The following is a 13,695-nucleotide window of genomic DNA, read 5'->3' as shown; positions in this document are numbered from 1 at the left end:
TCTAACATTTCAAGACTTTTAATTAGAAATTGTGTGTCTAACCATTTGACAATTTACTTCTATTTGATTATCTGAACATTAGCTGATAAAGATAGGACAAGCAGTGCTCCTTACATATGAAAAAAACTGATCCTGTATAAAAAGTAAAATTTCCAGGACCCAGTTCTCTGGATGTCATAGCATACCCATCCTTTTAGAATTTTGCATTAAACTTAAATGCCTAAGTTTATGCCATAACTGATACTTTACTATGGGTCATGTGTGCAGCTTAAGTTGGGTGGGTTTTTAATTCTCCAAGTGGAATAAAGTTGCCCTCAAGCATTAAGGACCCACGAGAATAAAGAGCTATGTCACTTGCTTTCCTAAAATGATTATTAGAACCTAAGACAGTATGGGAGAATCCAGTTACTACAACTATGATCACCAATTTCAAATCTCTCCCAAAGGTTAGTGAATGAACTCTCAGGCATGTAGAGCCTGTGGCTAGATGCATGGAAGCAAGGATAGGTGTGAGTGCCATTCAACACAAAATTTTAAGCTTTCTTAAACAGAAGACTCATTTATTTATTTATTTATTTATTTATTTATTTATTTATTTATTTATTTATTTATTTTGGTTCTTTTTTTCGGAGCTGGGGACCGAACCCAGGGCCTTGCGCTTGCTAGGCAAGTGCTCTACCACTGAGCTAAATCCCCAGCCCCGACTCATTTATTTATGTAACTCAACTTTGTATTTCTCAAGTACAATCTCTACATGACTACATTGTATCCAATGTGTCAAAAGGCTCGGCATGATTTGAACTCTGCTATTTGAAATGTGATCTCAGGGATCAGTAGTATCAGTATACCAGAAGTTTATTCACAGTGCTCAGTTGAGGATCCTGTTCTGGTTTTCTTGAGTCAATGCACATTTTAGTAATGTGTCCAGGTGACTCATAAGTACATTAAGAAGCACTGGCCCAGGAGGATAGGACGACTCAGTCGGTGAAGTGCTTACCACACAAGCATGAGGATCTGGGTTTGGATCCATGGCCTCCATGTGACAAAGCTGGTGCCCTTGCACTGAGACTGGAGACACTAACTGTAAAACAGGCGGGATGTGTCTCAAAAGCAAGAGCAAACAAAAACACAGACCCTTTCTCACAAATTATAAAGTGGAAACCAACTGAGGAAGACATCTGATCTCTGACCTGAAACGTTGGTCAGTAACAGTGGCTCATCAGAAGTGTTTACCAAACAAGATATTTTCATCCATGTATCCGATCTTTGGGCAAGCTGCTCTAGAATCTTATCTTGCTGGTAGATTCTGAGGTTGCTTCCAAGCCTCCTCCAGTGCATACATAATACAGTCCTGTATGCAGTCCCTAGAGGATTATGCTGGGGCTAAGAAACACTAGTCTATAATGATTTTTGTATTCAACTGTATGAACTCACCTTGAGTTCATACTATTCTCCAAAGTTTGCATAAAGTTGTAATGAGGCTTGAGGCTGCATTTTTCAAGTTTCTTGTCTAGGCACTAGGAGAGAACCACACTGGTCTACGGCTTTAACAATGTAAACCTAAGGTACAACTAAGAACTAGCTGAAATGTAGTGACGATGCTGAAGCAGTCTATTGACTGGTTAGTGTGTCAGACTCGCTAGATGTTCACAATTCTAATAGGTCTTACTCTGAAAAAGGTTTAGCAGAGTATGAAAGTAAGGCCTGCAACAATCCATTTCCAGAAGAAAAAGAAAAGCCACCAAATTTCCTAAATGACATATTTCCAACCCAAGACTGACACCAAGGCAGAAGTTCCTTTTTCCTCCGCGGTTGGGTGGGCTGGTTTTTGTTTGAGACAGGACCTCATGTATCCTAGGCTAGCTTTGAATTTGCCAAGTGACTGAAGATAACTGAACCTCCTGAGTGCTGGAATATCTGGAGTGTGCCACCTCTCCTGGCACCCAACCCAGTGAGCTAAATTCCTACTCGGCGCAAGATCTTCACTAAGTTGACTGCCTAGGACGACCCTAAGATTAAGATCTGTTTCCCTCCTACCACAAACACCAAGGGACTCTGGGCAGCTTGCATTGATGGAAACTCGAGGTGGAGGGGCGGAGCTTCTGCGGCGGAAGGGGCGGGCTTAAGGCAGCAGGAAGTCCGGCGGCAAGGATGGAGGTGTTGCTGAAGGCCCTGTAAGCGGGGTCCCTGGTGGGATCCGGGTGTTCCCTGTTTTCTCGGTCCGCAGGCTCCTCCCAGTAGCAGGGGCGGGACGGCGGCGGCGAAGCACCCGCAGCCATGCATGACGCTTTTGAGCCGGTGCCGATCCTGGAAAAGCTTCCACTGCAGATTGACTGCCTGGCTGCCTGGGGTGAGCCGCGGGGCCTCGGGCCAGGGAGGCGGTGACCCCTCGCGCCAAGCTGGAGAGTGGCAAGGCGTCTGACAGTGTGGGTGGGCTCCGGACGCAGGCTGTCAGAGAGGGCGGACGTGATAGGACTGTCCACCCGGGGTGGCTTGCGCGATCGCTAAGGAAGGACAGTCCATTTGTGAACGTTCGTTTCTCTCTTGTGCGCTGTGCAGTTGGAAGCTAAGGTCGCTTTATTATTTGTGCTCTATTGGGGCCCATTTTGATTCCCAAGAAGTCTTGAGTGGAAAGGGCAAAGCCTACCAGGGGCTTCAACTTGTTAAATGGTTGTGATGTTCTCTAGGTAAAAGACACGTTAGTACCGTATGCTTCAGAACATTTAGTGTTTACTTAGTTTATTTTTCCTTTCAGTAGATAGCTTACACACTCACTCACTCTAAGTGATTGACTGCCGTATGTTGTGAGGAGCCCAAGTTACCTGACTGAAATGGAAGAGCATCATAACAGACTGCTGTGAAACCTAATCCATACGACCTTGTCTACCTTTTCTTGGGATAGACTAATGCAGAAAACAAGGTCAGCATCCTTCGTGTGTTCTGGAGTTCAAGAATGTAAATCTTGGCTCTCGGGCTACATTGAGTGCTTTTCCACGAATTGTTATTACCCATAACAACCCCCAAAGGCTAAGTAAAAATAATTCAGTCTTTTCTATTAATGAACATTACCTTGATATCAAGGGCCCATACGAAGGTAAAGTTCAGAATCTTTACATAGAGTTTACACTGAGTAAGGTACCGTGGTGGACCACGTGGAAATGCTGATGGTGAGCAGTGTGCTGAACACCTATTGATAACACTATCCAGCCATCCTTGCGGGTCCTGTGTGGACTCCTCAGAGGGATTCAGATCTTTGTTTTACTCTGTGCTCCTCCTCTTTGAGCGCAGCCCCTAACCTCTGTAAAATAGTACCCCTGCTGTAAACGGATGCGGTCCTTCAGATTAGGGAGAGAATAGAACACAGTTTCCTACAGACATCTCAAGAAAACTTCATTTCCTGCAGGAAAGTGGCTCTCCATAGAAAATAATACATGGGATTCATTTCTTTCTTGTTTCATCAAATGTGTATTAGATACCTACCTGTACCATTGTCTCCGCCACAGACAGGAATGCAAGGATGAATGAGTGATGGCATCTGTGTACCCAGAACACTGTGGGGAACAAAAGCATGAGGACAGGTTATGACACCGGGTACATGATGCCAGACTTCAACATGCAGGGCAGGTATTCAGTTGAGTCTAAGACACACATCCAAGCGATGTGAATGTAGCTGCTTGCCACATGCTTGCCTTAGCTTGCCACAACCCTTGACTCTGCTCCTCTGAGAGAGACTCATTGACTCCATATTGTCAGAGGAAAGAGTCCAAGTAACTCAGCTTCTCAAGAACAGCTTTGAAGTGATAAGGAGCTTTTGTCCTGCTTTGACCCCTCACCAAACAGAAGAAACGCCGTCTCCTAGGTTACCAAGGCTCTGTTGGAGTACAGGAAGATTGTTTACTTTCAGGCTTTAGATAATTAGCAATTATTGCCGCTTCTAGCCATTGCCCCTTTTGAGTGTGTTGGTCTCTTACCTGGCGAGTTCATCTAGGGATCAGAACATGACGGATTAGACAGAATTTAAGCTGGAAAATGGGTATAATCCATCTCTCTTCTGGGCAACAGACATGAGGACACTGATGGGCTCCCTGAATCCCAGTTCTATAATCCAGCTGCCCTTTTAGCATTGGGATGTCTAATAGCATGACCCTAACAGAGACAATTTTGGGGTTTTGGTTTCTTTAAAAAACAAAACACGGGGGATTGGGGATTTAGCTCAGTGGTAGAGCGCTTGCCTAGCAAGCGCAAGGCCCTGGGTTCGGTCCCCAGCTCTGAAAAAAAAAAAAAAAGAAAAAAAATATTAAAAAACAAAACACGGAAATATGGGGATATGTTTTTGTTTTAACCCCAGGTGTGTGGTAATGGAGTTGCTTCAGGGTATCCACTGCAACTGAGTATGATTTGCCTTGTGCAGGGGTGTGATTTTGCCTTTGGTCCTGCAGTTGTGTAATGTTTGGAATTCTGGGGACTTTTCAGAGGGTATATAAATGGTAGGGCCCCTGGAATTCTGGGGACTTTTCAGAGGGTATATAAATGGTAGGGCCAGGGTTGGGGATTTAGCTCAGTGGTAGAGCGCTTGCCTAGCAAGTGTAAGGCCCTGGGTTCCGTCCTCAGCTCCAGGGGGGAAAAAAAAAGACAACTATAAGAAGGTACAATTTTGGGCTGGAGAGATGGCTCAGTGGTTAAGAGCACTGACTGCTTTTCCAGAGGTCCTGAGTTCAATTCCCAGCAACCACATGGTGGCTCACAGCCATCTGTAACAAGATCCGATGCCCTCTTCTGGTGTGTCTGAAGACAGCTACAGTGTACTCATATACATAAAATAAGTAAATCTTTAAAAAAAAAATGGTAGGGCCCCAAGAGGCAGGGTTGTTGTTGTTGCTTGATGTTGTTTGGTGGTTGGTTGCTGTCTGTCTCGGTGCAAGCAAGGAAGAAAACAGAAGACACTAGTTATCCTGATGGCAAAGATCAAACTTGCCTCAGGGAACCCAGTGCCCCAGTCAGCAGGATGCCCCCAATTAGCAGGAAGTAGTCTATCAATAATGTCACCTCCTTTCTATCCTTTTTCTCTCCTGTCTAGTGTTAGTGGGTTGAAAGGATGGAAGAAAAAGGGTAGAAAAAGGTGGAAGAGAGAAGAACCCACCAAGTTGTAAAGGACAAACTATACCCCCTTCCCCTTGTCCCCCTAAACTTAATTTTAAACAATGGAGCCAAGGACATTTCCTATCTGCCAATGTCTCTAGCCTAAAATAGCCTTGCTTGGCAGCCTAGGCTGGTTTAAACTCACTCAAGTCCTCCTGCCTTAGTGGTCCCATTGCTGGGGTTGTACGTACAATACCATGTCGGGCAAAATTGTGTTTCTTCTCTGTTTCATTTCCTGACTTCCTCCCCTCCTCCTCCCCCCCTCCTCCTCCCCTCCTCCTTCCCCCCTACCTTTGTTGCTTCCCACCCCCACCCCCACTCTGAGACTTTAACCCAGGGTTTTCATGTCTCACACTAGGAGGTGCTCTGCTGCCCAGTTACAGATCCATCCTCCTCAGATACCCGAGTTAAAGACATAGGGTTTTAACAGAAACTAATTACCTTTCTTTGGGCTCTTTTCTAGAGGAATGGCTTCTTGTTGGAACCAAGCAAGGGCATCTTCTTCTCTACAGGATTCGGAAGGATGTTGGTGAGTGTCACACTGAGCAACAGCTGGTTTGTGATGTGAAGGAACGCTCAACTAGTTAGCTTTACTAGTTAGCTAGTGTGCGGGTGTGAAAACAGATTCTTGGCCGTAAAGGGGTGACTAGGAGGGAGGGCATAAAGCCATAAAGCAGTAGTAGGCTCGAGAAGCCTTTCAGAGCGGAAGCTCTTATTGTGACTTTGTCACTAATAATGTAGAATAATAACTAAAGTATTTGAAATATATTCCGTCAAAGACTATCCCTTGTCTGGTTTTATGTCTGTACTCTTCTTATGGAAACTAGACGTCAGGGAGGCTGGAGAGCGCCTGACTGCAGCATGTGCCATGCAGCCCTGTCAACCCGTGCACGTGCATGTGTGCGTGCGTGCGTGCGTGCGTGCGTGCATGAGTGTGATGTCTTCATGTCTGTCTGTGATTATGTATACATACATACATACCCGATCTCCTAGAGCTGGAGTTATAGGTGGTTGTCAGCTGGCAGACATGGATGCTGGGAAGTAAACTCACGCCCCCTGTAAGAGTAGCAAGTGCTCTGGACCATGGGCCATCTCTCCAGCCCCAGCCAGTACATCGTTTTCAAGCTACTCCCTGTTCCCTTCGTAACTTAGGTTAAGAGTGAAACAGTCTTTCAAGCCAGGTGTGGTGACTTCATGCCTCTAATTGCAGCATGTAGAAAGCTGAGGCAGGAGGATTGCTGCAAATTCAAGACTAGCCTGGACTACATAGTTAGTTTCAGGTATGCAGGCCCATGGCTGTCTCGGGAAAATGTATGTATGCTGTTGAGGTATGAGGTGCACTGGCTGATTTTTTTTTTCATGGTATATTAAGTTTTACCCGAAAGACTAGATTTTCAGACCCCTTGGGATATTGAGTTAAATTTTCTTGTTAGCTTTCATTTTTCGTTTGTTTTCTTTTTTGTTTGTTTGTTTGTTTTTGAGACAGTCTTGCTATGTAACCCTTGCCGTTCTGAACTCACATTGTAGATCAGGTTGGCCTCAAACTGACAGAGATCCACCTGCCTTTGCCTCTCAAGTGTTGGGATTAAAGGTGTTTGCCACTGTGCCTGACTGTGTGTGGGTTTTTGTTTTGTTTGGTTTTTTCTTTTCTTTTTTTTTCCGGAGCTGGGGACCGAACCCAGGGCCTTGCGCTTGCTAGGCAAGCGCTCTACCACTGAGCTAAATCTCCAACCCTTGTTTTGTTTTTAATGAAGTCACTCAAAGGCACACAGCTGGCAGTCTGGCAGGGTTGGCCATAAGTTATAAAGCTAGAGCTTTCAACAGGAAGTAAGAGTTGTAGCCAGCCGATGCCTACCCCACAGGCTTGCTGCCTTTCGGACCTTAGGTTATTTTTTAACTCACCCAGCATTTATCTGACAAGCTGTGACAAAGGCTTTCCCATGCTACATGCTTGCAGCTTCTACTTGAGAAGGAAAACTGAACAGGAGGCAGATGGCGACATGGGGAATTTGGGAAGAGGAGGGAAAGCAGGAGGAGGGGGGTGTGCAAAGGTGATTCCAGGCAGAGGTGCCTCGGATGAGGCGTGACCACAGGCAGCTGCAGGAACATCCAGGAAAGACATGTCAGGGAGACATTTCACTCCTTCCTGTCACAAGGCAGTTGCCAAGAGGGGTGGCCAAGAGATCTCAGGGTTCTGCTCTCAGGCTCTCTAGCACTGAGCCAGGGTTGCTTTAATGGCCGTCACCAGCTTCTGAAACCTGCTCTAGACACCCAGATAGCTACCGCCCCTCTTCTTAGTGAACCAACTTCCCATCTACTGCCATTTGAAAGAACCTGGAGGGTCTCTCTCCACACATGTCCAGACACATAGGGAGCTCATCTTCTAGCTTCCCCTTGACACAGTAGCCTCAAGCTCCACGGTCCACAACTGGAATGGCCAGTGAGCACCTGGCTCTGTGAAGCATGAGACTAGGCCTGGCCAAGCTCTGGAGACCCTGAGGTCTTCTTGTTCTTAAAGATTTGTCCTTGAGGTTGGGGATGACAGTAATGACTGTGTTGTTAAATATTACAGAATGGAATATGCTATTATTTGGAAAATTTGTGACTTGGTGAAACTATTTTTCCAGTTGTTAGTGCATAAAGTTTCAAATCATGCCACCCAATGCATCAGACAGATCGAGGCTCTTAATGTAACTGAGTGAGCAGTTCATTGGTATGTCTGAGGTTGCTCCCATTCAGAGACACCCCCTTCATCAGGTTTTGGTATATTATCAACAATGAAGATACAGTTACTTGAAAAAACAGAATATTGCTCTTTTCCATCTATGTACATGTAAGAACAGATGCTTGTCAAACACTGGCTGTTCCATCGCCACCTCGAATATGATGTTGGAACCTGCCATAGTGCCACATACTTGTAATCCCAACACCTTCGGAGGCTGAAACAGAAGGACAAGCACTCCAGACCATCCTAGACTGTATAACAAGGCCCTGTTTCACAAATCATTGAGATCATCTCAAAGACAAACAAACCAACCAATGAGGGGCCCAGTGACATGGTCCAGTGGGTGAAGTGCTTGGCTGATTACCCAAGTTCAATCTCTGGAACCTGTGTAAGGGGAGAAGGAGAGAACCGACTCCACAAAGTTGTCCTTTGCCATGGTATATGTGTATTCCTGCCTCCAGTAATAAAATAATATTAGGAAGAAATAAAAACTCATTTGGCAGTTCATGCTATATAATCCCTTCATTCAAGAGGCTGAGGCAGGAAGATTGTGGTGAATTCAAGGGCAGCCTAGGCTATGTAGTAAAATCTAGCCCACCCCTACCCCCAAGGCTACAGAGTCAGGCCTTTTCTTAGAAAATATGGCAATAGTAATACCAGCTCTTTGGGGTTAGTTGTGAGGTGATACAAAATACAGATTAAATCAACCCAGCACTTTGTATCTAGTCCCTGCCTCGTTGTAGTAGCTGTTGTCATTGCTCTCATTTTAATCAGTAACTTCTGCAGCTAAGTGTGTTTCCCCAGCAAGATGGGGCTTTGTATTTTTATGGTGTTGACTGTCTTCCGCTTTTTTATAACAGTTCCAGCAGATGTAGCCTCACCTGAAAGTGGCAGTAAGTGTAGATGCATTTCCCTGCTCTAGCTTGGAGATGGTACTGTTTGCTCTGTCCTCATGGTGCAGGATGTGTTGCTGCTGGGGGTAGTTCAAGGTGCATAGACTTTGTGCTGGGTCTCAGGGCTTGGGCTGTCATGTTTGACTACCTCGCTTTACCCTCTTCCTGTGAAGCACTTGGCCAAGGTATCTTGTAGGGTAAGATACAGAGTCCAGGTACCTTGCTGCATTGGGAAACATTGTGTGCTCTTTTCTGCTGATGCCAAAGGTGCTTGAAACCCTCTGCTGTAACTCTGTGGTCAAAAGCCACCTACGGTACTCAGTAAAGACAGCTGCCTGTTTCAGACCTCTGACTTGTAGTCTTTCAGGTGTTCTTAAAGATTTATCAGGAATGCATATGATGTCTCATTGTGTTGTTGTTTTAGATGTTTCTCTGTGTTTGGGACTACAGGGGTTTGTTTGTTTTCCATAGGTTGTAACAGGTTTGAGGTAACACTAGAGAAGTCCAATAAGAACTTTTCCAAAAAGATCCAGCAGGTAAGTGGCTATAAGAATTGTTTGGCTTCTGGGAGGCCCTGTTGTGTTAGTCTGGTTTCCAGTAGTGTAATGCAGTAACTGGAGCAGACTACTTTAGGATGAAGAGACTGACTGAGTTCACAATTCTAGAAATTCAAGACTATGGTGCTGCCAGCATCTCAGCCATGGTGAAGGCCTTATGACAGGACTCGTGCAACAAGGAAAGGTCAAATTGTCAAACAGGAGGTCAAAGATGATTCTGAAAGAGACTTGGCGTGTTCTATAGCTTTACCTCTTTTAAAAAACAATTGAAGAATCCATGAACACTAACTCACTAGACTAATTACATATCCCAGTGACCTACATATCCCACCAGGCCTTACCCCTTAACATCAATAGTGGGGCCAGGCCCACAAATGCATCAGCTATTGGGGGGTACACTGAAGCCCTAGCCAAAGCTAGAACTTGATAATGTTATTTGGTTCTGAGTCTTGTCTCTCCACCCCCTTTATATAGGGAATCTCTGCCCATGGTCAAGTATCTAAATCCTCTGTCACAGCAGAAACCCTGGTTACACATAAAAATGATTCAGGTGTCTGAAACCAGTGCAGACCCTTTAGTCTAAGTAGTCTTCTTGTTAAGTGAGCTTTTGTTAGACCTCACCAGAAATGTTTAATTGAGTCTAATGATTTTCTATTTTCCAGATCCATGTGGTTTCCCAGTTTAAGATTCTAGTCAGCTTGTTAGGTAAGACAAAGGGCTACATTTGTTTCATGTGCTGATTCAGCAGTACATTACAGTGAACTGGTATCTTCTAACCAGTTACAGCAGGGCATATGGGTGATAAAGACAGCATCTGCCATGAACCTGAGCTCTGTTCTTCAAGGTTCTCTATTCAGTGGTCAACATGCCAAAATTTATAAAGTAAATGGTGATGCAGATTGCGACAGTGTTGTGGGATCTGAGGAGTGGGAAGGACTGACGCACTTTCCACAGGAAGAGAGAAGTAGGCAGAAGCTCCCTGACTGGCAAGGAACAACTTAAGCCAGACCATCACGTGGCAGTAGGTGTTCCTTGTGGCCTGACTTAGGACACGTGGTGAAGAATGGCCTGAAATTAAGCAAGAGGCTGGTGGGGCCAGAACTGTTAGAGCCCTCGCTTGCAAAGCCATAGTTTTATACAAGGCAGCCACAGAGGCTGGAGACTAGAACCTTATCTCAGGCCTGTGCTATTAATCCAGAGGCTTAAATAGCAGAATCACTTTGTATTTAGTTCCTGGGTCTACAGTTAAAAAATAACACACTAAGTCTTCACCATAGGAAGCAGCTCTAATTCAGATGTCCTGGTAGTCCTTCTGCTCAATTTTGGTTACCTGTGGTCAACTGTAAATGAAAAAGGGCTGGCAGTAAGATATTCTGAGAGACGGCACTCATGTGCTGGTGCTGTTGGGGTATAATTGTTGTATTATTAGTTGCTTTAAATCTCTTACTATACCAAATTAAGCTTTATCAAAGGTTATATGAATACGAGAGTAATACAGGGTCTGATGCTCTCCTTATTTGGGCACTGACTGGTGTCTCAGAATTGAGTGGTTCATGAGAGACCACTGCATTACTTTGTTAGTCTTGCTTAAGCAGAAATCCTTGCCACAGTTTATACAAAATCCAGAGAGAATTTCTTGTTTCTAATTGGAGCTTCCTAGTGTATGTAGCTCAGAAAGTTATTTCCTGGGTAAATATGCTGACACACTTCCTCACCTAAGAAGGACAAGTGCAGTAGGGCTGAAGCGAATGCTCCTTTACTGAAGTCAGCACGCACAGTCACAAGGGACAGAACCCCCGGGTCAGAAGATGTACTGCTGGGGTTGTTAGTGAACCTGGAGGTGCATCCTCACCCAAGGGTCTACAGTTCTCTCCTGGTAGAGGTTACACAGTTACTTCTTTTGGTTTTATCTTAGAGACTGTGTTAGAAACTGGCTTAGTGACATTGTACTTCCTCCCAAACAGAAAACAACATTTATGTCCATGACTTACTGACATTTCAACAAATCACTACAGTTTCAAAGGCTAAAGGAGCATCACTGTTCACCTGTGACCTCCAGGTGAGTGTGCTTGAGGGGAACTTCGGACTGTGACTCCAGCATCACCATGTTCCTCCTCCTCCATGGGAGAACGACTCTGACATCTAAACCCTCAACCTTCAGAGAGTATTTTGCTTTGAATCTTAATAAAGATTAGGTAGGAGATGTAAGATTTGCATCCCACATGTGCTAGTTAAAATGTCAGATGTCTGTGTGTCAGAAGGGGACTAGCCAGAGGGAAAGATAGTTGTCAGACAAACAGTAGTAAAGCAAGACCTTTAACAGTATCATGAACTTGTTCATGGTATTAAATTGACTTGTTCTAAGCAGATTACCATGGTCTTTGTCATTAGGGGGTTTTCATTGTTCAAAAAAGACATCTTGTTTCTGTCAATTCATCATCCGGTCTGTTCTTTCAACTCCCCAGCTTCTTCTCAGCTGGGATCACTGTTAGCTTTTGGCGGCTCCCTTCCACTCTTTTGTTTGTTTTTTGTTTGTTTGTTTGTTTTTGTTTTTGTTTTTTTTTTTTCTTTTCGGAGCTGGGGACCGAACCCAGGGCCTTGCACTTGCTAGGCTCTACCACTGAGCTAAATCCCCAACCCCTCCCTTCCACTCTTTATTGCTCTGTGCTTGGGGGTTTTCTTTTCCCAATTCTTCCTAAGAATTACAAATGGGTCTGTTTTCACAACTCACAACAGCCACAGGCAAGAAACACTTAAGGAAAAGGCTGTTGAGGGAGATAGCACAGTTATAGAATGGTAAATCTCCTCTGGGTTTTGTTTCCGAATTGGGAATATTCATGTGGAAAAGTATTCTTTTTTTTTTTTTTTTTTTTTTTTTTTCGGGGCTGGGGACTGAACCCCTGGCCTTGCGCTTGCTAGGCAATGGCTCTACCACTGAGCAAAATCCCCAACCCCGGAAAAGTAATTTTGAACCAGATGTGTATTTGACAGAGTGGTGTTCCTCCACCCAGCTTTGGCAGTGGGGCTTTAAGGTACAGGGTATTTGCAGATCTGCATTCAAGTTGAGTCAGGGACTCGCCAGTCTGCTTGCCACGGTGCCATGGAGTCATCGAATCCTCATTGGCTCGGCTGTCTCTCCTAAGCACACTGAGACGGGTGAGGAGGTGTTGCGGATGTGTGTGGCGGTGAGGAAGAAGCTGCAGTTATACTTCTGGAAGGATAGAGAATTCCATGAACTGCAGGTAACATCCACTGTGCCTGCTGTGCGGGCAGGGTGGGGGCTGGTACTGTGAGCAGCCTGGAGCCTCCTGTTTGGATCTAGTGAACAGCCCCAGCCTGAGGTTCTCCCCAGGCGAACACTGGTGCAGAGTCCTGGGGCTGGCTTACTCCTGCCCACTCCACAGCATTCCCGCAAGCTGCGCTATCTTAGCTCTTCTAAGGGACCCTTTCCTGATGCACTTTTTTCAGTGCCTGACTGATTTATGGGTTTTTTTAAATATTTATTTAATATATATAAGTACACCTGCTGTCTTCAGACACACCAGAAGAGGGCATTGGATCCCATTACAGAAGATTGTGAGCCACCATGTGGTTGCTGGGATTTGAACTCAGGACCTCTAGAATAGCAGTCAGTGCTCTTAACCACTGAACCATCTCTCCAGCCCTGATTTATATTTTTATTTGAGTGACTAATACTGTTTATTGGTTATTTGGTTTTCTTTTGTTACTGTTTTGAGACAGGATCTCTATGTAGCTCTGGATTTCCTGGAACTTGATAAGTAGACCAGGCTGGCCTTGAACTCACAGAAATCTGCCTGCCTCTGCCTCTCAAGTGCTGGTACTAAGCCCAGACCTGATTTGTGTTTTATTTATATAGTTTTTCAAGAATTGTTGTCAGGTATGGGTATAGAGTATTTTGCAGAATGGAGATAATATAACAGAAAACATGAATCCCACCCCACCCTGTTTTAACATCTCATATTCTCTTTACTCAGGGAGACTTTAGTGTACCTGATGTGCCCAAGTCCATGGCGTGGTGTGAAAATTCTATCTGTGTTGGCTTCAAGAGAGACTACTACCTGATTAGGGTAAAGCTTTCTGTTCTTGCCACTCTCATCCGTTTGCCTTGGGCAAGTGACCATGAGTTTATGTTGGCAGATGTTTATGTTGGCAGATGGTCGTTGCTTCTGAACTACAGGTCTGGAGACCTCCTTAAGTAGAGCTTTGGGTATAACTGGGTTTCTGTTTGTTTGCATAGTACATGCTCACTCCCTACTCCCCCCTCCTCTGTGTGTGTGTGTGTGTGTGTGTGTGTGTGTATGTGTGTGTGTGTGTGTGTGTGTGCTCTCAGTTCTCTGCATGATTCCCTACAGTATCTGAT

General features: G+C 44.9%; 1 protein-coding gene across 3 annotated transcripts in view; it reads left to right on the top strand.

Annotated features, from left to right (window-relative positions):
- Nucleotides 1-2,126: 2,126 nt before the first annotated feature.
- The window catches only part of Vps39 (VPS39 subunit of HOPS complex), a 38,048-nt gene continuing 26,479 nt past the window's right edge, over nucleotides 2,127-13,695 (top strand). Inside the window, exons 1-8 of one of the 3 annotated variants that reach the window (XM_032903996.1) lie at nucleotides 2,127-2,350; nucleotides 5,603-5,668; nucleotides 8,725-8,757; nucleotides 9,229-9,293; nucleotides 9,977-10,019; nucleotides 11,279-11,373; nucleotides 12,458-12,556; nucleotides 13,310-13,402. In XM_032903996.1, the coding sequence (XP_032759887.1) occupies nucleotides 2,278-2,350; nucleotides 5,603-5,668; nucleotides 8,725-8,757; nucleotides 9,229-9,293; nucleotides 9,977-10,019; nucleotides 11,279-11,373; nucleotides 12,458-12,556; nucleotides 13,310-13,402 (567 nt within the window). In that variant the 5' untranslated portion in view covers nucleotides 2,127-2,277. The remainder of the gene's footprint in view (nucleotides 2,351-5,602; nucleotides 5,669-8,724; nucleotides 8,758-9,228; nucleotides 9,294-9,976; nucleotides 10,020-11,278; nucleotides 11,374-12,457; nucleotides 12,557-13,309; nucleotides 13,403-13,695) is intronic. The other 2 variants (XM_032903997.1, XM_032903998.1) reach the window with 2 other exon arrangements.

This window comes from Rattus rattus, chromosome 5 (genome assembly GCF_011064425.1).
Source record: "Rattus rattus isolate New Zealand chromosome 5, Rrattus_CSIRO_v1, whole genome shotgun sequence".
Taxonomy (NCBI): domain Eukaryota; kingdom Metazoa; phylum Chordata; class Mammalia; order Rodentia; family Muridae; genus Rattus; species Rattus rattus.
This window is presented reverse-complemented; position numbering and strand designations above follow the sequence as displayed.